Source organism: Apteryx rowi, unplaced genomic scaffold (genome assembly GCF_003343035.1).
Source record: "Apteryx rowi isolate R43461 unplaced genomic scaffold, aptRow1 scaffold_246, whole genome shotgun sequence".
Lineage (NCBI taxonomy): Eukaryota > Metazoa > Chordata > Aves > Apterygiformes > Apterygidae > Apteryx > Apteryx rowi.
The window spans coordinates 184,063-208,158 of NW_020448819.1; the positions used below are offsets into that span (position 1 = coordinate 184,063).

Genomic DNA, 24,096 nt, shown 5'->3' on the forward strand with positions numbered 1-24,096 from the left:
GGGGCCCGGCCGGGCCGGGCGGCCCCGGCACCTGTCACCCGCGCGCCCGGCCCGCGGCGCCTGGCAACTTCTGCCCCGGGCGCCGGCGGCCTCGCGGGGGCAGGGACGCTGCCCGGAGCTCGGCTCCCCAGCGCCGGGCGCGCAGCTGCTGTGATATAAATAATAACCGGGTGCCTGCGCCAAGTTCGTGGCGACACTTGACCACCCACTGGGGCAGAGTCGTCAGGATCGTTCTGCCAGGTTTACGCACCTCTCTCCTTCCACGTGTGTTACAGGTATGAAAATGACTCGCTGGACACAGGAGCGGGAGTTATGAGCCATGTCCCCGTGAGACATCCAGAATTTCGATCAAATGCCTGGAGAAGTCCAGTTGCACAGAGGAGCAGAGCAGCTCTTGTGAACCGCAGGCGTCTACGCCTCTCGGATTTGCTACTCTGGCCCAGAGCACTCTGTCAGCATTTCCTACCCCACGAATGGCTACTCAGAGGAAGCACTTGGTGAAAGATTTCAATCCTCATATTACCTGCTATATCTGTAAAGGTTATCTTATCAAGCCAACTACAGTAACTGAGTGCCTCCATACATGTAAGTAGTACTTTGCAAAACATCTATCCTTTGTAAGTAATACTTCCTTGAAGTGTTGCATTTTTTAATTTGATCTCTGTACTGGTTTTTGTTTGCTTCTTAAGTGTTGCATGAAATGCTATGAAGTCTCCAGTGGGGTGTCCTAGTCACTAGTTGCTATTTGGGTCATCTTGAGAGCATGTCTACTCTGTTTAGCAGCATGCAGAGTGAAGATCCCCCTTTCCTTTCCTTTCCCCCAAGCTAGCGGTGGTTGTGCTGGCTTCAGAACCAAACATATATCCCTGTGCCCTGGCTGATCACAGGCAAGATCATTAGGTTGGGTGTGGTATTTTGATAATATAACCAGGCTGCTATTGAAACGTAGGCATATCTGTTGGCAGCATGCATTATGGATGCACCAGTTTGGTCAGTACTGGCGTACACGTCTCTGTATTGTATTACATTGCATTCCATGGCACAGTGCATAGACGTGCTTGGAGGCTGGCAGAATATTTGTGTAAGGAGTAGATCTCTTTGAATGAGACTGACTCTGGAAAGACTATTCAGGTTGCCTTATGCTTATTTGCATTACAGTAATTATTCTATTTCTTCCAAAACATTCATGTGGATGATATTAAACATATGAATGGTCCTGTCAAATTCAGTGGGCCTACTTGCATGAGGTAAATTACTTATACACTTGAATTTTTCAGTTTGTTCATGAATAGAAAATGGTTTGTTCAGAATGTCTTGAGAATTTGGCATCTTTCCAAATAAAATTTGAATTCTCCTTAAAGAAGAGTAGCAAAACCATACATTTTCTGGTAGTTTAATAAATTTTAGCAAGAGCCTTGTGTTAGCATTTCCTGACATTTTTGTGCAGTGTTGTTCTTGTGGTTGTTACTGTCTTTACTGCTAATTTTCAAATTATGGTGTTATGTCTCTGGTATATCAAGAGCATAGAGGATTAAAACATATCATTCCTACATGTTGTTCATAGTACAAATATATTATTGTTTAGCATTATAATAATATTATTTTTAACTTAGTTGTTTAAAAACTATTCTGAACTGAATTTTTTGAAGTCTTATATCAGCCAAGGGTTATAAAGTGTTTGGGGCTATTATTCTTCTGCTTTGGGTTATTTGGTAAAGGAATTTTTAAGTTTAGGAGGAGAGAAGTTGAGTAAAATGTTCTTATAACAACTTTAAATAAAATGGGAGAGAAATATATTAGTTATTATTAAATTATTTTTCATTTGGAAATGGAAAAGTTCCAGCATTAAAGTTAATTTTTTTATGATTGAAGCTGAATAAACCATAGTAACTTTTTTTTTTAATGGTTGGAGAGAAGCAAAAAGTTTGTCATCAAAAATCAGCTCAGACTTTGACTTATTTTTATTATGGTATCCTTCTGTCTAGATAATTCATTTGTTTATTTACTTTTGCTCCCATTACAAAACAATAATGGCAGAGGGAACATTTTTTTCTCAACAGCATCTGTTTCTCTTGTTCACTTGTAGATTGTGGGCTTTTCGCTGAGGAGCCAGACAGCTCTGTTACTGCCTGGTTCCCAACTCTGCAACCAGCTTAGTGCAAGTGAAGTTTACTGAGCTTCTGTATAGCTGCAGAGGTCTCCCCACACAAAAACAGTCACATATTTGGTCATTAACTAGAAATGCAGGAAATCAGGTGACCTTTCTTTAAAGGCAAGTTTAGTTGCCAAAATATGAAGCTTATAATACGAGAAAGGAAAATGAGAAATTTCAGATGTTGTACTAGTAATTGCCATAATTCAAAAAAGTGTTGCACAAATGATCAAAATCTGCAGATGTTAACAGTTTAAGAAGCAGAATATATTCATTAGGTAATGCGAACACAATTTATTGCTCTGGAAGAGATGAAAAGTGTGTATTGATGTACATGATCTCTGGTGATCATAGAAGAGCTATTGCGATCAATAGTAAGCAAATCAATCAGTGGTTAATTTCATATTTTCTGTGTTTACTGAAAAAGTTTAGTAGTAAAGTTCTGCATTGAGAAATGTATACCTTTTTAATATGAGATGTTTCTGTTGAGGGTTTTGGAAATGTTGGACTGACAGCTGAAGCCCAATATTTACTGGGAAGAATAAGAGCAACTTAGGCTTCAGTAGTGCAAACTGTTTGTACTATCTGTGTTTGAAGGGAAATGATTATAATACTATAAGAATAATGAATTCTTCTACACACTCAGTACTTCATTTTGGTTTTGCTCCTTTCAACAGAATGATTTTGCTTATGGACTGAGACCTCTTTTTCTAGTCTATTACACGGTTGTCAAAGATGTTTAAGAACTACTGGTTCAAGTGGGCTAGATGTGAGCTTGGGGGTATGTCCTGTTGTCTGTCTCCTGAGTCACTCCATTGTTTAGGACAGTGCAAACTTATAAAACTTGAAAAATAAACTTTCCTTAGGAACATTCTTTAGTGTCCTAAAATATATCAGACTGTTTATATGATCATAGAAATGTTGGCTGGAAGGGAGCTCTGGAGATTTTCTAGGCCAACCTCTTGTGTGAAACAGGTCTGTTGCCAACAGTAGACCAGGTCAGCCATGGTTCTATATAGCTGAGTCTTCAAAAATTCCAAGAATGGAGATTCCACAACCTCTCTGAATAACTATTTCCAGTGCTTCCCTATCTAGCTAGTGAATAAGTTTTTCTGGATGCCCTACCAAGCCGCAACTTGTGACCACTGCTGCTTGTTATACCATTTGCAACTACCAAGAAGAGTTTGGTTCTATCACTTCTGTAACAGCCTACACCATTTGAAGGGCAGTTATTAGATCACCTATTAGCCTCAATTGTGATTTGCTCTTGGTAAATCTCTGTTGATTATTCCTGATTACCTTGTTGTCCCTCACAATCAACTGGAAATCAATTCCAAGGGGGCATGATCTGCCATCTTTCCAGGGAGTTAGGGGAGGCTGTTTGGCTATAGTTCCCTGGGTCCTTCTTCTTGTCTTTCTTAAATACAGGTATAACACTACCCTTTTCCAGTCATCAGGGACCTCCCATAACCACCATGATTTTTTATCAGTGACAGAAAGCAGCCTCAGATCTTCATCAGCTGGCTCCTTCAGCTTAGTGAATCCTGTCTGGGCTTACAGATTTGCATACATCCAGCTTCTTTAAGTAGACCCTAACCTGCTGTTTCCTGGGTGTTGGTTGTCCCTCTTCTTCCCAAATCATGCTGCTATGCATGGAGATTTGGGATCAGGCTCTGCCTGTGAAGACCAAGGCAAAAAAGACATTGAGGACTTAAGACCTTTCCATACAATCCATCCCTGAGTTGTCTCCCTCATTCATTAACAGACCCACATTTTCCCTGAACTACTTTAGTACTTCTTTAGCTACTAGCCTGCTTGTAGAATCTCCTTATATGCCTCATTAGTTTTAGCTCTGGTTGAGTTTTGGCCTTCCAGGTTTTGTCCCTAATTATCCTTTGTTGCCCATCCTTGTTTCCACTTGAATATGCTCTGGTTTTGCATATTCATTATGAATCTTTTGTACCAAGAAGTTCTGTCAGAATCCCCCATACAATGGGCTGGTTTGCTCTTGAGGTCTAAATAAGTTTTCTTTTAAAAATCGGCCAGCTCTCCCCTTCCTACTGGCAATCTCCCTGGGAATTCTGACTAGCAGTTGCCTAACAAGCTGAAGCTCCATCTCCTGAAGTTCAGAGTCCTAACTGGTGTTTAGCTTTTTAGCCTTCCTCCATATGCTGAACTCAGTCATCTTGCAGTCACGACAAGGCAAGCTGCTGCCTGCGGCTGCGTTCATCACCAGTTTTTCCCTGTTTATGAATAGCAGATCAGGTGGAGCGTTACCCCTAGTTGGCCTCTTTAGCATTTGCATTAGGAAATTGTCAACCAGTACAGTTTAGGAACTTCCTAGATTGCTTGCACAATGTGGTGTCCTCTTAATAAAAGTCATGAAGACCAAGGTCTATGATTGGGAGACTTTTGCTAGTTTGTTATAGAAAGCTGCAGGCACTTCATGTCTTGGTTGGATGGTCTGTAACAGGAACTCCCACCACTTGTCTGATTTCCTAGCTCATCTTGACTTAGAGGCTCTCAACAGATTCAGGTCTGGTTTTATACTGGAACTCGGTGCAGCCAATGAACTCCTTTTCATAAAGTGGCTCTCCATCCTCTTCTTCCCTGCCTGTACTTCCTAAATATCTTATACCCATCCATGACAGGGCTTTAGTGATGTGCACTACCCCACCAAGACTCTGTGGTTCCAATCACATCATGGTCCTGTGACTATGCATAACTTTGTCATACTCCTTGTTTGTTGCCCAGGCTCCGTGGATGGTGTGCAGACACGCCAGGTTAACCTCAGAGTGCAAAAGTGAAAGTTTACCTTGTAGCCTTCCCCATTGCCTGCCATCTCCATTGCCCACCTTTTCCTTTTGCAGTATTTCCTCCCTTAGCTCTGAGCTTATGTCCCTGTCCCCTAATGATTCTGGTTTAAAGCCATGGCTTAAGGCTTGCGGTTTAAGTTACCATACCAGTCTGGAAGCCATTGAAGTATATAGACAACTTTTTTCCCGAGTGAACTCTTCAGTAGGCAGAAGAGCACATTCTGAGATAGTGCAGTAGACAGGATTGTAGATGCACAGTATGTTCTTTTGATCTGGGTGATCAAAAGCATCAGTTTTGCAAGAGTAATGAAAGGACTTGGCAATTTTTAGGGCTTTAATACCTCTTGGAGCTTTTTATGGTATTTGCTGCTCAGTTCTTTCATGTTGCTACCCCTCATACTGTTTCAAGCAAAATCATACAACTCTAATTGTGTCTAGGTGCTGCAGCAGTTGTTTAATGGTGTTCAGGACAACTGACTTCTTGGAGGTCTAGTCTGCTTACTACTTAGCCAATCAAATGAGGGTTGAAAAATAGAAATTAAATTGCCCTCTAGATCTGGAGTCTGTCCTTCCTTTGGAGGATATGTATCTGATCCATCTTTACAATAGCTCTACCATAGCATGGAAATTCAAGATAGGATCCAGGATAGGTCCTTGATCATCCGAGTAGGTACAGAGGTGTTAGAGGTGTAAATGAAATGTCTAACTAGGAATTTTAAACTATCTTGGGCCTTCTGAATAACACAGATAAGAGCGTTCTAGAGATAATCCTTTCAAATCATTGAGACAGAGCAACATCATCACCCAGTAATACAGTGTTTATTGATATAATCCTTAAAGTCACAATGATGGAAGACTTACCTTTCCCACAGTTTAGAGATGCCCATCCACATAGGAGAATGACCAGAGAGATGGAGTTTTCAATATAGAAGTGTAGTAATCTTGCAACCTGAATGTTTTTCAGATTTTGCTGTAAAGTCTAAAATCTGCTCTCACCGAGAGGTCCCAACTAAGCATAACTGCAGCAAAACTTTCTGCCCCAGACAGGCAACCTGAGCTGCTCCCATGCTCCTCTTCCCATGGAAGCTTCAGTAAATAGCTTCCAGCAGGTCTTAAAGGTCAACAGATCCATCTTATTTTGAAATAGAAGATTTCAAACCATAGTCATTTTTGATCATCACATACTACCATTTAATCTGTCTTAATAGAAGGGAGCCAAGTTGGACTGTGCCTGGTGATTGTAATTAACAGTGGAGTAGTCTCACATGTAGGGTTTTTTTTCAGAAAGGTATCTAAGTATATCGAAGTTTTTTGTCCTATTTCTATGCAGAGACTTTTCCTAAAAGTAAGTGCTTTTAAAATAGGTTTAAAGTCTTGGAAAAGCTTCTCTGGTAGTAGGTTAATAACTTCATCAAACATACCAAAAGACTTGTTACATCTCTGTGCCATCACCAAGATGGGTTTGATGTTCCACTAGCCATGCATATCTTGTGTTCCCTCCTTCCCTCGCTGGTTCAAGGAGTGATTTATTTTGACTCTGAGAGAGGAGGTCCTTGGAAGAATTTAGAGGCTAATCGAGCTATTAAGGCTCATCCAGAGGGTCATAGTACAACCAGGAAGTGTGGGTCCTCGTTTCATTGGTGTATGTGGCACAAACCTCAAAATTCCGCAAACTGTACATGCCCTGATTAAGCTGTTTTCTTTCACTTTTTTTCTTTTAATCTGTGATCTACAATGAAGCAAGTAAAACCATATCATTTTGTTAATGTATACCGTGTTAAAAGGTTTTTAATTTATTTCCTGAAATGATGAATTAAATATATCTGTAATTCAATTTTGTTTAAAGATTCTCTTTTTTCCCTACCCTTTTCACCCAATACTTTGACTCCATCCCATTCTCTGAAACTTCAAAGTGATAGTCTTTGGAAAATGTTCTCCTATATGCCTCTTATATTGAGAATAACTCAGGAAGATTATACCTGTCATATATGAAAATACTGGTTGTTGATCCCCTCCTACTAAAAGTATCATGGATCATTATTCTTGAGTGCTAGAATTTCTGTGTATGTTTGACTTTTGTGTTGCTGTCAGTACATCACATGTGCCTTTTTGACAGACAAATCCTAATGGCAGCATAGCCTTACATGAGAAAAAGCAGAAGTTGTTTTAGATTACTTCAGTATTGATCTACGATTTTCATTTTTTTTTCCTTCATGGTGTAAGATAACCTCATGCTTTGACTTACCTGCACAAAGACTTGGTCCAAATCTGTATGTTTGTGGGGGCAGGGAATGCATCCATATAGAAGATTATTCCTAAGATTCCTAGCTTTTTATGATGTTTTGTCTGTATGTGTTCTACTCATAGATCTCTCTTTCACTGGAGATTAAAATCTTCATCAATCATTAGTCTCTTTCTTGGACCCCCATGGCTTGCACAGGTGCCCTCTTCTCTCAGAAAAGGTCCAAAGAGAGCACGTAGATATATTGAGACTGAGGACTTTGGTTCCTTTCCACAGATTGGTTTATATTATAAATAGTTCTTTAATTTACATTTAAGTGGATTTAGCAGACTTTATGTTTAGCAATATTTAGTATTGCTACTAAACATTGTTAAGCTTGGGAGGTTTGGGGAGCCAATCATCTGGCTTTAAACAAGCTTGTTAATTCTCTCTCCTGTGGCATAGTTCTTCTGAACAATAATTGTTCCAAGTTCTTTCTGGGTATGAAGGAAAGCCATAGCTCGGATAGATCCCTTTTGTGTATAGTTTGTAAAACAAACAAAAAGCTTAGGAAAGCCAAGTTTAGGTTATCTTTGCAAGGCAGATCAATGCGTCCTGCTTCAAGGTAGTCAGAACAGATCAGTGTTGTCTCATCATAGACTTCAAGAAATTCTGTGACATGAATGGAGCAGAGATCTCAAGGGCGGGTAAAGAAACTCTCCTCAAAGAATTTCAGACATAGCTTTCTAAAAGCACAGGGGAGTGTGGTCTGAAGGAGGCCAGTATGGGATTCTAATTGCTTACAAGAAAAAAAAAAAAACAAAAAACACTCTCTGGTATTGCTATGAAGCCACTGGTAATCTTGCTGAAGAATTTTTGTGTCAGTGTTCTCAGAGTCTCTGTTGCTATAATTTCCAGAATAAGAGAAGGTTCACTATACAGCCTGTCAGTTTGAAAATGAAAACTGTCAGAATTCTGAGTGTTGGCCAATACTGGTGATGTTTGTACCATTTTTTACAAATTTCTTATTCTTTATCAATCCTTCAAAATTTGCATCAGATTAGAAAAAGTGAATCCAAAGAGATGCTGCTGCTTCTACCAGACTGGAGGCTTACCAAAAAAAAAAAAAAAAAAAATTAAAACCAACCCCTTCATTTATCAGAGGGGTTAGTAGAAGAGGAACTCCGTCTTACTTTCTGGTCTGTATTGAAATAGAGTTATGCCTAAGCTCAATTTCTGTGATGTCAAGTTAGAAAAGGTCTAGAATAACCCAAACCCTTATGTTACTTACCTCAGTGGCTTTCAGCTGGACTTCCATATGGCCATTATTTATGACTGTGTATTTATGACTTTATGATTTCATCGTCATAGTAGTTGCTATGACTTTTTTCACACCCTTTAAATTAATATTCTTCAACTAATGGAATTTCTGAGATAACAGATGATTCTTAACCCTGTGGTTCTCATCAGTATTGTCATCACCCACCAATAATCTGTTCAGTTTCTCCTGACAGAGGTAATGTATCATCTCCATCTTCAGCACAGTGTGGAAACCAGGATTATGAGATGTCAGACGTTGCAGTTGAAGAGATCATTTGACAATAGTGAGTTCCACAGATCCCCTGAGTTATAAAGAAGCATGAACAGAACATGATTATTTTGGTTCTCATTGAAGTCATCCAGGAAATGCTTATTCTAAGACTTTTATTTCAGACTTTTAGCTCTAACACCTTTGTTTCTATCTCTGATTTCTGATTTAATAGGTTAATAATCTTTAGATCTTTAATCGACTTCACCCAGACCTAATATCTCTACACTTAATAGCTTTAATGCTTTCTGCTTCAATAATATAGAAGAATCATGCTCCAGAAATGTCCTGATTTTTTGATTAATAGGAAGAAAGGATCTTTTCTATCAATGAACAGGGAAATTTTAATTTTCAACAATGTTAATTGCTGCCATTCACTGCAATATTTCCTTTTCTAGACCATCTTCTTTCTCTAAAAATCTCTGAGTTGCATAAAATAAATGTAGATGCACCATCTTGTGTTTAAAATACTTACATTTTTTACAGAGTTTACAATAGGTATTGCTATCAATTAAAGAGCCTCCTCCATCATGGTTTTGTGCCATATTATCAAAAGATACTCCTGTTTTGATCTTTGTATCGTGTTCAGAGTAGGATCTTTTTATGATTGGTCATTTTTCATTTCTCTAGAAGATAAATGAATGACTTGATACAAGGACTACTTTATACACTATTTCAGAGGGAAAAGCTCACTTGATTCTAGCTTTCTCATGAACATTATATCAGAATTTCATATTAATTAATGTTAATAGTGTATGTTCCAAAATTCAGATGACATGGTAAGTTCCTAATTTGTCTCGATAGTCTTCTGGATTACTCATAGTATCAAAGAAGGAAAGGTACTCTAATTACTGTTTAAAGATGAGCAAGAAAAATTTGGGGGAATATTACATTTTGTTGTTTGGCTAGCTTATCAAACTCCATCTGTGCTGATTGTAACTACCCGAATGGTGCTGGTGGCTGCTTGTAAGTAATTCAGGTTTGGATGCTTGCAGGGCTTCTATTTTTTCATCAGTACATGTTTTCACTGAGCGTTGTGTCTTTTCCAAATGTCTGACGTTGGGACAGTGGTGCTGCTCCTTCGCCGGTGACTCTGATACCGCTTGTGATGCTTCCTCATCTCAGTGGCTCAAGCATGCACCCAGGCATCTAGCTACAGGCGAGAGGGCTTTTCTAATTACTGTGTGCTACTATGTGACACCTCTGCCTCTCCAGGCCTGTGCATCTGAAATGAGGATACACTCTGTTACCTTTGGATATGCTGGAGGTTGTGATTAGGAGTCAGGATTTTTATTTAAAGGAAGTGCAGCAGACTTTTTGGTGAGGAATGTCTTGTTTTTATCTATTTACTTTACAGTCATACAAAGCTTAAGCCGTTTTAAGATAAAGTGTAGATAAAAAGTTTTAATCACAGTATCCAAAGCAAACAATGCAATTAAAAATGCCTATAAAAGACCTGGGTGAAGAAATGACCAAAAAAAACCCAAAAAAACCCACCCTCTATTTAATCTTGGCATGGCTAGTTGAAATAAGAAATGTCTAACTCTTATCCAGCCAGTGCACTAATATAAGAAAAAGAAAATGGTGATTGATATTCTTGGAGGGCTGGTTTTGTATATATTTTACAATCTGTTCCTCTTCTCTATTATATTGTTCTTTATATGTGGCTGGGTTTTGATTAGTGGAGGAACTAAAGGATGTCTTCAATTGCTCCTTGCACTTTGTATCTCAGGTGGGTGACAGAAGTAAAGATAGTTCAGATACTTAGGGGAACTGGGATACCTGAGGAAGGGAGCTGCTGATCAGCTAAAGAATTCTACTTTATGATATTTGCCCCTGGTTGAACAAGTGTAGATAATACATCTTAAAAAAAATCTTTCACCTAAGAATTTTCATGTCTTTTCATTTTCAAAGATCACTTTGATTTTTTTTTTTCAGTTGTAATGGAGATTCTTAGTCATGTTAGCAAAGAAAGATTATAGAAATCCTAACTACATATGTCTTAAGAGTTATTGGGACTTATGCTTAAAGTTAAGTATGTTAAGTGCTCTCTTGGACTGAGGCATGAGTGCTTCTATGTGGGTGATGAAATTCTTTGTGTTCTAAGCTTAATGTATTGATCACCTAAAGTCTGAGGAAACCGGTTTTAAAATACTGGTATAAAGACACTACAGCAGCAAAATGTTTAAAGTTTTAGGTATAAAAAAGATACAGAAAAGTGAAGAAGTCCTGTTGGTATAGAACATAGCATTTGTTGGTCTTTATTAGACTTCTTACCCTGTGAGAATGTTAGGAAATACATGTACAAAAATGAATTAAGTGCAGTAATTTAACAAATTATAAGAAGTCTGTGATATAAGAAAAGTTTTGTGATTATAGTTTCTTGCATCTGTATGCCACTGCCAAAAACCTTACAGCTTGAGGATAAAAAAAAAAAAAAATCATTATATCCTAAGGGTTGAACTGTGCTTTCATAGCACCAATGTTCTTGGCTCCGTTTTGGAGTCCCTATATCTAGAGGACAGCACTGTGCCCCACTTACTGGGCTTGTTTGGCAGGATTTATGGGCTTACTGGACTCATTTTACCAGGATTATCAGAAATCTGCCGCGCATCCACACTGCTAGAGCTATCTAGCTTGGGGAGGGCAGCCACCAGTCCCTCTAATAAAAAGAGCCAGCCACTGAGCTTTGAAGTCTGCATGTCAGACTTGGAAAGTTCATTGTAATTTTTACTAAAGCTATGAAGTTAGTGTCTTGAGGTTAGTGTTTTAAACCAGATTGAAAAAACACCTACACAGTAGTTTAATGTACGTATATTATCAGCTTCAGCTGATTTGTTCTAACCTTTTGAGCACTCTAAGACAAACACGATTGCAGACTTGGCTTGTTAGGTGACATTTGTTAAAATGCTTGATTTTTCTAGAGGTTTCAAGATTGCCATATGATTAAGATTTACCAGTTTGTTTTAGGAGTGCTCTTAGTTCTTTGGATTATTGATGAGAGAAATTATAAAATAGTGTTTCAGCAGAAGGCACGTTGCAGTTGCTGCAGTTTTATTTACTTTTTCTGTCCATTTACTGTTGAATTTGTAGTTCTTAGTTTAGGTGAAGTAATAATGAACGGAGAAGGGAGTTTATCTCCACCCAGAATGTTGTAACACAATAATAATAGCAAATATATTTGTTCTCATCAACTTGGGTTCCATTTTCTTATTAATGCAGGTAAAATCTGCTGTCTGCAATTAATCATTTGGAAGCAACAACAGTGCAGCACTTTGTTCAGTTTGATACCAGTTTATTGGATTTTAAATTCTCATTGTTGTGCTGGGTTTATTTATACTTACCATGATGATGATCCTGATTTTCATGATAAGATTCAAGTATTAAATGTTTACTGTTATTTCTGTCAATTGCTTTTGAAGGCATTATGTCCAAAGGGAAACAGCCATTTTGAACCTGTGTACAGCTTTTGTGAACTTTTCTCTTCTAAGAAGTGTTTACAATAGTATTTTCAGTTGTGAGCAAGGCTGAAGGAAAGAAAATGATGTGCACAAGTCATTTCCAGATCATCTGAAGTAATGAATGGCTTCTGCTGGGCTGGAACTCCCCGGCATGCACTTTCTCAGAACCTGTGCTTTGCATAAGCTGCGTGGTGTGGTTGTTGCATTTTACAGTGCTGTGAGAATTATAACAAAAATACTGCATGCTATGAAGCAGTGTTTGTCTAACCTGTTCTGCTGAACTCAGTGCTGCTGAACGGAGCGCTCTCAGTCTCAGCAGAGCAGAACTAGCTATGACTTTGGGTAACAAGAAGTAGATAAGGTATATATGGTACATTGTAATTATTTGCTTTAAAATAATATTCTTCTATGTTTGATGCATGAAGTAGTTAGCTGGTAACAACAGTAGGCTATGTGCAATCAATAATAATTAGATCTTGATCTAAGCTATATACTTTTTTTTTTCTGTCCTTCAGTTTGTAAGACTTGTATTGTTCAGCACTTTGAAGACAGCAATGACTGTCCCAGGTGTGGCAACCAAGTTCATGAGACCAATCCACTAGAAATGTTACGGTAAGATGGCATTAAACAACATTTGCTGAAATGCATGGAAGAAAAATTTTAAAAACTCCTAATATCTTTATGCTGAAAGTGAATTCCATTTTTTGCTTATTTGTAAAATTATATATCAGTTGTTCTTGCCTGTAGATTTTTGCCAGTTTTTAGTCACCAAATAAGTAGTAAACTGAGATTTTCAGATATAATAAAAGAAACAAAGACGAGGGAAAGACACAGTGAGGTTGGCTGTATTGTACAAATAAAAATATTTTTAAACCTCTAAACAAAGAAACAAATCAGACTTATTCTTTACATACTGTAGTTCATTTTCCAGATGATTTAGGGTTTTACATGTTGCGTGTAACTTTTTTCTTAGAGCAACATAGAAAATCAGTCAGACAAATAACTGTTTTCCAAGGGATAGGCTTACCAATCTAAATTGACATCTGCTGTCAGACTGATCACAAGGCAGTCATGAAAGAAAGTTTTGACACTGAAAGTGTGCTCTCTTGATTACGTGCAATTTTTTATATCACAATAACTTACATGACATTGTTTAAATGATTATTTTTATTGAAGTTCTGGATTCTCTTTTGGTGATGTTGTGTGGAAACAAAAGTGATAGCTATCTTAAAAGTATAGTACAGAGAAATCAAGAAATATCATTATAGGTGGAGGAAATGACGCTTTTTCCTACAATTTATGAACAGCCTTCTTTCCTTGCCCCTTCTCCCCACACCCCCAAAAGTTTTAGCTACTTTTTAGAGTGTTCTTGTTGGCAGCCTGCAGGATGAAAAGCCTTATATATGTGCTCTTCCCCTGCCTGCTACAGAGATTTCTGACTAAGTTGTGCCCAGTATCCTGAATAAATTAAAGTGGGATAGCTAATCAAAGTTTAAAGTTTCTCATATACAGCTGATTTATATAATTCTTAAAGCCAATCAGTATTCTCATCTAAATCGAGCAATTATCTATGGAGTTAAATATAGTGTAGTAAATCCCTGCTAGTACAGTTACCTAGAGTAGGGAAACTCTTCTAAGATATCTGTATTTAAATGGATCCCTTCAGCTCTACAAGAGCATTCCAGGACATACAAATTATGTGTTACTGAATGAACAACAGTTTGAAAGGATGCACAAGCCATACCAGAAATTAAAGACAACTTAAACATAGGCAGAAAGCTAGCAAGAAACAGGGAGACGGCAGGTTATCAGTGTAGGACTACAAAGACAAACTGTGACAGGTTCTGAAAAGTTGGTTAGGGAACATAGCAAGTTTATGCTGATATCCTCTCCCAGTATAAGCCTGTAATTCCTAAGGTGTGCATAAGAGGAGAATTTGTAAAATTTTCTCATATTAAATGAAGTAGGTCCAAATGGAAGTTAGCTGAATCTGTGTTTAATGTTCGCTTTTCTCTCAATATTTGATAACCAGAACAAATTGTTTAAGATATTTCTAATCTTAAGATATTTTATACATTGGTAAAAATGATATTTTTTTAGGAGCAATTTCACCTACTATTAACTAACCTACTTCTCTTGAAATGTTGCGGTTTCTTGTTGTGTAGTTAAAAAGAAAGTGTTGTAAAAACTTATAATTTTGTCCTTCCATATATAACTGTACAACCTAATACAATCCAAGTAGTTTTAGGAGAGATTTTCCTTAGTTGATCTTACAGGTATTTTTTCACATACCTCGTATCTGAATTAATCAAATAACAAACCCAACTGGCCAAACATAGAGAGAGAGAGAGAGCATGCATGCAAGAATGAACCTGTGCTTACAAGAGCTGACTTTTTATTTGTTTGTTTTTATTTTTCATGGAAACTGGTCTCTTAGCTGAAAAGAGGATTTGAATCAATGATCAATGAGCTCTGTAGAAATCAAAGCAGTAAAAAGTAAACTAGCTATTTTCTTGATCACTGTGAGCCAAACAAAACCAACTAAAATTAACTGGATGCTACCCAGGCAAGGCTATCCTGTCTGATTCAAATTCTTGAAAACATAATGCAATCCTAATGGTTGTCCCCAAGGAAGCATTGCTTTCTTCTCACAGCTATCCTTCATCTTCTGTACAGGTTAAAAAAAGAAGAAAAAAAATAGGTGCTACTGTTTTGCTCTGAGGTTTATTTGTTTTGTAGTACTACTGTAAATTTAGAGGAAATTTTCTTATGTCAGTCTGAGAATAAATATTCAAGTCTGGGGTTTACTAGGGTCAGTATTATTTCCTAATTTCCTTGTGTTTGCTACAGTTTGCTATGTATTGCTTTACATTTTAGATATGTGTGTGCAAAGAAATTCCTGGGAGATTGGCATACTTCAGTTGTATATCAAGAGGATAGCTGAAAGAGCTTAAATTCAGCAGCTCTAAGAGTGTAATTAGTGTAAATCTTTAAAACTATCATCTGAATGTTTCTGGAAGGATAGGGCTAAATAGGTTCATGTAGATATTTACCATAGGTATTTTTCTGATCTCCTGTCGCTGTCCGAGGCACTGTGTCTGCCATAGCATAGATACTGTACAGAGTGCATAATGCACTGAAAAGCTGAAAACAAAAGCATTTAAGAAATATTTCTTTTATTCTGACAGGACCATTTCAGAAGAGCTGAAAATGCATTTTCTGAAACGCCTACAAGAAGTTTAGTAGACTAATAATATACTTTAAACAGGAAATGATAGAAGGTTGAGAAAAGTTAAGACCACAAGCCAGAAATGCAGGAAGAGCTATTTTCTTTGGGATATTTCCTGAAACCCCATTTAGGGTGAAAGGGGTTTATTTTGCCAAGAAACTGCATATAACTAGTAATTTGCTGGTTGTATTTTATGAAACATTTTTTAAAATTTGCTAAATTAATAATCAGAAGAGCACATGACCACTGTAATGAAATTATTTTTTTGATGTTGCCTGCATAACTTAAGGTGCATATTATACTCTGTAACTTCAGAGAGAGCAGCCCCATCAGTGCTTGAGAATGCAATAATTTTTTTGAGAAATGGCATTGAACATTGCAAATAATATTTTTAAAGAAAGATCTTTGAGATATAGGTACTTCATAAACTCAATTCTGAATAACTTCATAAATATCTGAGTTTTTTAGAAGTGTCTTTCAGCTGGCAGTATTTAGGATCTGTTGAAACTATAATTCTAAGTCTGACATTTAATGTCCAGCTCTAAAATGAAAATTCAAAATTTTCAGTAAGTGTTAAATTCTAGAAATCACTGTAATGATTTAACAGAATTGTATATGCATTAATATTCAGTAGCATTTGGTTATACCATGAAGACCAAGTTCTTTTTTCTTGTGAGCATGCTGCTTTGGATGCCAGTTTTCCTGAGAGATAGTTTCATTTGCTTCACTTCAGATAATTAGCTCTTATCAGAGAGTTGCTTTGATCTTGTAATTCATTCAGTATTATAGAATAGGGAAAAAATGGAACAGCAAAAAGCTGACATTAATGCCTGGTTCTTCTTTCTATGCATTCTTTTCTGGAGGTTGGAAAATGTGGGGGTGGAGAGAGGTGTGTCTAAAATATTTAATGCTCGTGTTTCAGCTTTAACAGGAAATATACTGAGTGACTAAGACCATCTTTGGAGTTATGTTATGTAGTTTCATTTTGGAATGGGTATGATGCAAGTCACAGAAATATGAGTCTCTCTCAGAGTTCTCATTGGCTTGGATGATAGGAATACTGTAAGATGCCTCTCAAATTGAGAGTCTTTTTTATAATTTCCTGAATTATTCCTTATAGTTAAAGTTTAGTTTCACTGTACTTAAAAATCAGATAATAGTGTTATTTTTTTCCTGCTTTTTTTTTTTCTGTAAGTCCTGGGGTACTTTGTTTTGATTAGTGTTTATGCTTCCTAAGGAAGGGATAGCTGGTTTTGTTTACTCTTTGAAAGATAAGAAAATCATTGAGTATAGTATGAAACCAGTTCTTGGGGCTAGCATCATAAATTCACTAAGTATACTGGTTTTCTTGCAATGTTAGTGTGACTTTTCTTTTGAGCCACTGAAGAACAAATAACAAGTGCTAAGTGGGAATTCTCAGAAATATGTTTTATAACAGGTCTATATTGTATTTTTATACATATGTACATATGTGCCTATGTGTATATATGTATACATACATATATAAAAAAATACAGTATTGGCCTGTTATTTGTGTGCGCACATAAAATTTTTGGGAAAACAAATTACTGAAAATGTACATATACCAAAGGCAATTTCTGTATTGTAGCTTCTGGCTATATCTCAGGTTGCTTCATTTCTCTGTCTGTATTGCTTTGTGCTTTGTTGGAAATCCTGGATTATTATTTTTTGTTTAGGTTGCGGACAACGTAGGTTACTATTCACAAGGGAAGATATAGAGGGCTGAGGAGAGAAGGAAAAAGGAAACAGAATGAGAGACGGAGGAAACCAAAGGATAAGTGAGACATGGAGAGGAAGTAGAAAGCAGGTGATAGACTAAGTGTATAGAAGAGTAGGTAAAATTCACAGAGAAGGAAAAAAAATAGTTTTCGCTTCAATAACAAAGATAAACACGCTTTATCTTTAGGAAGGGGCTGTTACAGCTATTTTTGGCGCTATAGAGAATAATATATCAAGGTGTGAAAGGACATGCCTACGCTACATACTTTAGTGTGGTAGACAAACTCGTAATAGGTTTAAATGAATTAGCTTGGGTAGTGAGAGCTGTCTAGCCAGAGCGGCATGGATGTTTGTGTGGGTTTCTTTATCCTGCCAAGCTTGCTTCGGCTGTGCTGTAGTGAGTAGGGAATAGTCTGTTCAGTTTTTCATAACAGACTTATCACTCATAACAGACTTATCACAAAGGACTTAAACACTTAAAATCAATCTTACTGTATTATTTAACGGTAATTAAAAAAATGTGAAAAGAAGAATGAGCAAAAGATAAGCTTAAAAAGCTATTTAAAACATGAAATAACATAAATTAGCCTGTGCAGAGCCCTCTACTGCAGCATCTCACCTCACTGGTTCCTGAACAAGCTTGCACAAAGCGGCTTGTAGTGTGGGTGCCCTGAAGCCCGTGTGCATTTGTCTCTAGACCTTAATACTGTAAGTGTGAGGTATTTCTCTGAGGTAGAGAGAGAGGGACTACAGCTAAACTGAAGACATTAAAACCTCGTAGTATCCAGTCTCTTGAAACAAAATTTGACTACATAAAAAGAGTATATAATAGCTCAGTGACCTAAACATGAAGTGTAGTTGCATTGTAAAGCCTCTGTAAGGGATGAAATAGTATAACCTGCGTAGGTGTGGTGGTTAGTAAATTTGTTTTTCAAATGCACACTGTTTAAAGTCATTGCAGCTGCAGAAATTGAGTGATGATTCTAATTCAGCTTTGTGCTTCTTTGGGTCTGGGTTGGCTGAGACCAAAAAGACTTGCCAGGAAAAATTTGCAAAATCAGAAAAGATTCACATTTGTGAGTATACAAACTGAAGATGTAAATGCCATATCAGTTACTCGGTTACTCTCATCTGCACATTGGTTTGTATCTCCACTGAAAATAGCCACATGCTTTTATTGACCTGTATTACACAGCTGTATTTCAGGTGTTAGCTTATTTTTATCTGTAGAACTGCAGTTCAGAGTACCAAAATATGGACCCTTCTTTTAATTTATTTTATATCTACCGGTGAAAGCAATGCGATACCTACTGACTTGCTAAGCACGCTGATAGAAATTACAGTGGAACCATCCTCTTTTCATAGGGGTTTGCACAAGTAACTTAGTACCAATCTTCAGTTACAAATAGTCAGTTTGCACATCAAAACCAAATACATTTGAAATTAGCCGCTCTGTAATAAAACTTCCTCGTGCAGTTTGTGCCACATCTGTACTATACTAAGCATCAGGCTTTATGCACGATCTGTTCTCGGAATGGTTATGATTTTTCATCTTTTTAATCAAGAGATGGAATATTATTTTGCTATGTTTTATGGCATAGAGGTGTTGCAGCGACAAGAATCTTTAAAATGATTATCCAGTAGTTTTTAACTATGAGTTTTAGGTCAGGAAGAATATCAGCTGTAAGCAGAAGTTTACAGAAGTTTACATGATAATGGTGTTTATTATTTCAAAGCTTACTACTCATAACTTGGATCTTAAAACTGGATACCTCTTTCCTGTGAGTTCTTTTTAGAAACATAATTATTTGCATGTAACACAAATTAAAAACAATGAAAATTTTACAGAGTAAAATTTTCCTCTTTTACTCCTTTTTTTGTCTTTATACATTAAAAGAATAAATAAATTCCTGGGTTATTTCTAAAAGAAATCCATGCAAGAGGTGGTTGAGATAAGCCTTTAACATGTGTTTTCTGTCTTTCAAGCTATAAAATCAATTGGTTTGTGCATGATGTGTTATTAACCAGAAATGTGCAATTCATTTTATTATTCAGAAGTTCTTATTCTTTAAAGGTTAAAAATATTTAAAATGCTGTTTCCTACTTAATGTGAAATGTATTTTTTCCCCTTGAAAGGCTGGATAACACCTTAGAGGAAATCATATTTAAGCTGGTACCTGGACTTCGAGAACGTAAGTTTCTGATTTGGTTTTGGTACTTATTTGGGTTGATGGAGGGGAGTATGGCTATTTCTATTGATATTTTTCTAGTATTGATTTAAAAATTCACATTACTGTTCTTTGATGTTAACTAGAGGAACTGCAGCGAGAGATCGAATTTTGGAAAAAAAACAAACCTCAAGAAAATGGACAAGGTGATGATTTTTTTTTTTCCTCCCCTCTCTTGTATGTTAGGTAAAATAGTTCCTCTGTAAGCCCTGATTCTACAAACACGCATGTACATTGTTTCTACTGAATTTAACAATACTACAGAAGCTCTTAACATATCTATGTAAATGTAATCTGGGCGTATGTGAACGTAATCTGTTGTTTTACAAACACTAGAAATGTTGTCATTATTTTTATTTGCATTTCCCAAAGCTCTCACATTCAGCAGTCTTTCGATTTTCTGTTTGAATTCTTAACTTAATATTACATATTTTTAATTTGATCCTACTTATAATCCATCATACTGTAGGATGTAGAACTACTTGAATTGTTTTTACAGATTATTTTCTGTTATCAAATTTGACCAGCTGTTAAGTAGGAGGTTGTCAAGAATTAGTTATGACAAGTAGTAAAACAGTTTTCCACGCATGCTAAACAATTGTTTTATATAGATTCCAAAATGCTTTTTTTCTTTTTTGTAGTTGACTCATGAACTCTGAGAGCTCTTCACTGAGCTGCTGAATAGGATTATATCCAAGTTTTATGCCCCCTTAATTTGACTTCAAAGTTTTGATGCTGTAGCCTATTTGGGTGTTTTGGTTTTTTTAAAACTATGTTTGAAAAGCTCTGCTAATCTAAAGAAATAGCTATTTCTTCTAAAGGATCACTGTCAAGTAAACTTCTTGTAATACTCTTTTTTTTTTTTTTCCTCTCTGCACTCTGTTGTTTATAATATCCTCTTTTTAATATGAAAATATTTCATATCCTTTTGCAGTAGTTCTGTACGTTTTGCAGTTGGCAACTATTATAAGTGACAAGGTTCTTTTCTGTGTTACATAATTAAATCAAGAGCTGTAAGACAGTTTAGATGAAATTATATTAGTTTACTACACTGTGTAGTGTATACACATTAAATTTTAAAAATATTTAGAAAATATTTTTATGAAATATAGGCTTATTTGTTGACTGGTTAATAGAAGATTTGTTGCTAAATAAATAAAGATGGACAGAAGAAAAAATAACATAGGATTTATAAATTTGTAGAATGTGACTTACTTTTAACCAGTCTATTCTTCTGGTCCTTACCTTCCTCCCATATTTTAATTGTAAATCTGATGGAGTTCTGTTACTAAATGTAATGAATGATTGAATTGTTTTGTAAGGCAGAGGGAAATTCAGACTCTCAAAATATGCTTTAAAGTACCTACAGGCCAACTCTGTTAGTGAGTATGACCTTGGGCTAGGGAAATTTGGCTATGCAGAATATTTGAAAGCCATGATAACACATTGAGACAAATTATGAGCATGTAGTTTATTCTCTGGCATAAACAAGCATTTAGAATCTTTCCTGAAAATAAAGTGTTTAGTAAGAATAATTCCAGTAAGAAGGGACTGTTTTAGTTGTCAAGACTATTGCCCTGCAATCCCATAGTCATAATCTAGTTTAAAAGAGTCCGCCATTTACGTACTGTACCACAGGTCACAGTACAGTTTCCAACCTTTGCACTTAAGATCTATAATAAAATATCAAAAGTTACAATTTTCACAATTTTTTGTTTATTTGTATCATGTTGAGATTTAATAGAATGCCTTTAATGTACCAACACTTTGATTTCTGGAAGTGGCCTATGCAAACATCATTAATTCTAATATCTGCAAGGGTCTTTCTAGTAAATAGTATGGTGCCGTTTGGGACATGGAGGTGCATTTACATTTCTATAGAATATCTTGAAAGGTGAGATTTTTTTGTGTACATGTTTCTGGAATAATTTTATGATTGGAAATTTGCTAATTTCCCTAGGTCCTTATTTGGTTTGCCTTTCAAGATTTTTCAAACTGTGTAATTAAAACTTCCTCTATTATTCAGCACTGATAACTGTTGAACACTGTAGGTGTATTTATATTGCTGAAGAATCTATGAATCATAGATGGATACTCCTCAGACAGATGCTTGTGACAGGTAGACTTTGCCTGCTTAATTAAGAGAATTTAATTCCTGAACTTCCACAAAAATAAAAATTGTGTAGCTTGATAGTGTAATTTCTGTCATAGCAAATCGGAGACAATAGGGACAAAATGTACATATGATACACATGCAGTTAAAAGACTGAGTGGCTAGTAGGAACTCATGGACAAAGCTTTTCTTTTAATTCTAAAATATTTCAAAATTGTAAGAAAATAATATATAAGCTTAAAATGGAACTTGAATATGAAAACTTAATGAAGTGAACTAATTACAGTGTCTAGGAGCTTATGTATAGCTTGGTATTCCTTAAAGTTTTCATTCTGTCTTCTCATCTTAACTCTCTTAAATGTCATATTAAAAGTTTGTGATAAATGTAGGAAAACAGCAGAATTCAATTTGAAAGTTTATCAGGAATGTCAAAAATTCATGTTACTTGGACATATCTTCTGATAATGTTTTATGCCAACAGAGAGCAGTCTCTGTTTTAAATCAAAATAAATAACTAGGAGATACAGAAAAAATCATTACAACTGATGTATATGATAGTGTTATTGTATACTGTATTCCAAATCTGTAAAAATTACGCTATTTTACTTCACTGCTTGGTTATTATTTATGTACAGTGCAGCAGCATCTAAATATCCTTGCAGCTCTTAGGATTTGGGTCCAACAGTGCTAAACCTTTGAAATCTGTAGGAGATGGTACCTTTTCTGAATAGTTTGATATTTAAACTAAGATTCAGTAGGATGTGTAACAGCATCAATGAGGAGAAAAACATGGCATATGTGATTATATAGGCTATATGTGTTCTGCCAAAAAAATTAGGGACCATTCCTCTGTGTTTTTTTTTTTTTTTTTTTTTTTTTTTAAGGGGAATAAATATGTATTAGCTATTCATTTATAAAATCCTGCTGGACAAAGGCACGTGGAGTTTTTACAATGACATTGCCTGGACTAGGTCAAAAATGGGTGAAAGTTAAGTTTTATCTTTCCTTAGTGTACTTCATAATAACATTTCAGGAACTTGTCTCCACAGGATTATTACAGCAGATAGTTAATGTGGATTACTTACCCATGTTACTTTGATATGCAAGTAAGGGGATTAGTTATCCCACTGTGTATTTAAAAGCAGGGAGGTGTTTTTGGCAGTGAACGGTCAAACCATAGAGTAGGTGTGCGTGGTTGAGTGATCTTGATGCATTACAGTTGGGGACTTTCAACTGGACACAAAAATAGACATCCATAATCAGTAGCGGTCCATCAGCTTAATTATTTTCTGTCACATAGAAATCTGTTGTATGCATATTATGTTAAAATTTCAATACTAAAACTTCATTTTGAGAGATTTGGAAATTGATCAATTTAAGAACACACTGAATTAAAATTACATAAAGTTAATTTGAAGAAAAATATGCTGGTAGAAACAAAGTATTACTTTAAATAAATGTTTGTTGCCATTGTGACCTTGAACTATTTTACACCTAAATAATATGGTCTTCATATTTTACAGATGAAAGTCCAAAAGCTGATAAGCCCAAAGTAGATGAGGAAGGTGATGAAAATGAAGAAGATAAAGACTATCACAGGAGTGACCCACAGATTGCTATCTGCCTTGACTGTTTACGCAACAATGGGCAGTCAGGGGATAATGTAGTAAAAGTGAGTAGTTAAGATAATCTGTGCTCTTACGGTTGTTGTTGTTGTTGGCGGAAAAGCCTTTTACAGGAACCAAATAACTTCATAACAATTTGCAGTAAATTTAAATAAGACGTAATTGGTGACCTGTCTCTGCTTCCACAGTTATTTAGACCTTTTGTCTGAGGCATTTCAGAGACTCTTGGAGTTTTTACGGAATTCCATAGCATTATCTATCTGTGACTGAATTTTTTTCAGTACATTATAGAATCTTAGTCTACAGACTTGATGGTGTAAAACTGTGTTATATAGCAGATTACAGCATACCACAGAGGCACTTCTAAAGCTAGCTGTAGGTGAGCTGCCTCACACTTTCAGAATTGCTGTTTCACTATGGCAGTGTGAAGCTCTGCTTTTCAGACATTACACACTGAATGATTGCAATCTAGATCTTCTGACCTATAAACCTCATTTTGACACTCATTTCTTGTCTGCAGCCGTGGGCAGGTCACTTTTCCTCTCTGTAAGATGTGTAGAATAATACCTACTCTTTGCTGTTTTTAGGGGGGAATAATGAGAATTAGGGATATTTTGTTTCATTTCAAAAAGAGAAGATTACCTAAGTGTATCAAGCCTAGAAGAAAATGTTTGGAAATCCTTTCAGATTCTAATAATATTTTATTAAATGACAAAGACATTAAAGAGTATAAAACATTTGCCTAATCAAATGCTGGCTTATATTCTGTGTGTGCTGTGTTACATGTATGATTTTGGAAGTTCTTACACATTAAGAAAGTTTTTATTCAGCAGGAAAATTTGTATGTTATTTCTGTCTGTCTGTACCATACAGTAAGAAATCTATATCACCATGTTAGGAGTCTCAAGTTTTCAACTTTCCCC

General features: G+C 36.2%; 1 protein-coding gene across 7 annotated transcripts in view; it reads left to right on the forward strand.

Moving 5' to 3' along the window:
- The window catches only part of PCGF5 (polycomb group ring finger 5), a 70,084-nt gene that overhangs the window by 33,837 nt on the left and 12,151 nt on the right, over positions 1 to 24,096 (forward strand). For 3 of the 7 annotated variants that reach the window (XM_026066675.1, XM_026066674.1, XM_026066677.1), the window contains 5 exons: positions 276 to 585; positions 12,754 to 12,850; positions 19,344 to 19,399; positions 19,522 to 19,581; positions 23,072 to 23,220. In XM_026066675.1, coding sequence (XP_025922460.1) covers positions 474 to 585; positions 12,754 to 12,850; positions 19,344 to 19,399; positions 19,522 to 19,581; positions 23,072 to 23,220 — 474 coding nt within the window. In that variant the 5' untranslated portion in view covers positions 276 to 473. Of the gene's footprint in view, positions 1 to 90; positions 586 to 12,753; positions 12,851 to 19,343; positions 19,400 to 19,521; positions 19,582 to 23,071; positions 23,221 to 24,096 lie in introns of those variants that run through there. The other 4 variants (XR_003253617.1, XM_026066678.1, XM_026066676.1 and 1 more) reach the window with 3 other exon arrangements.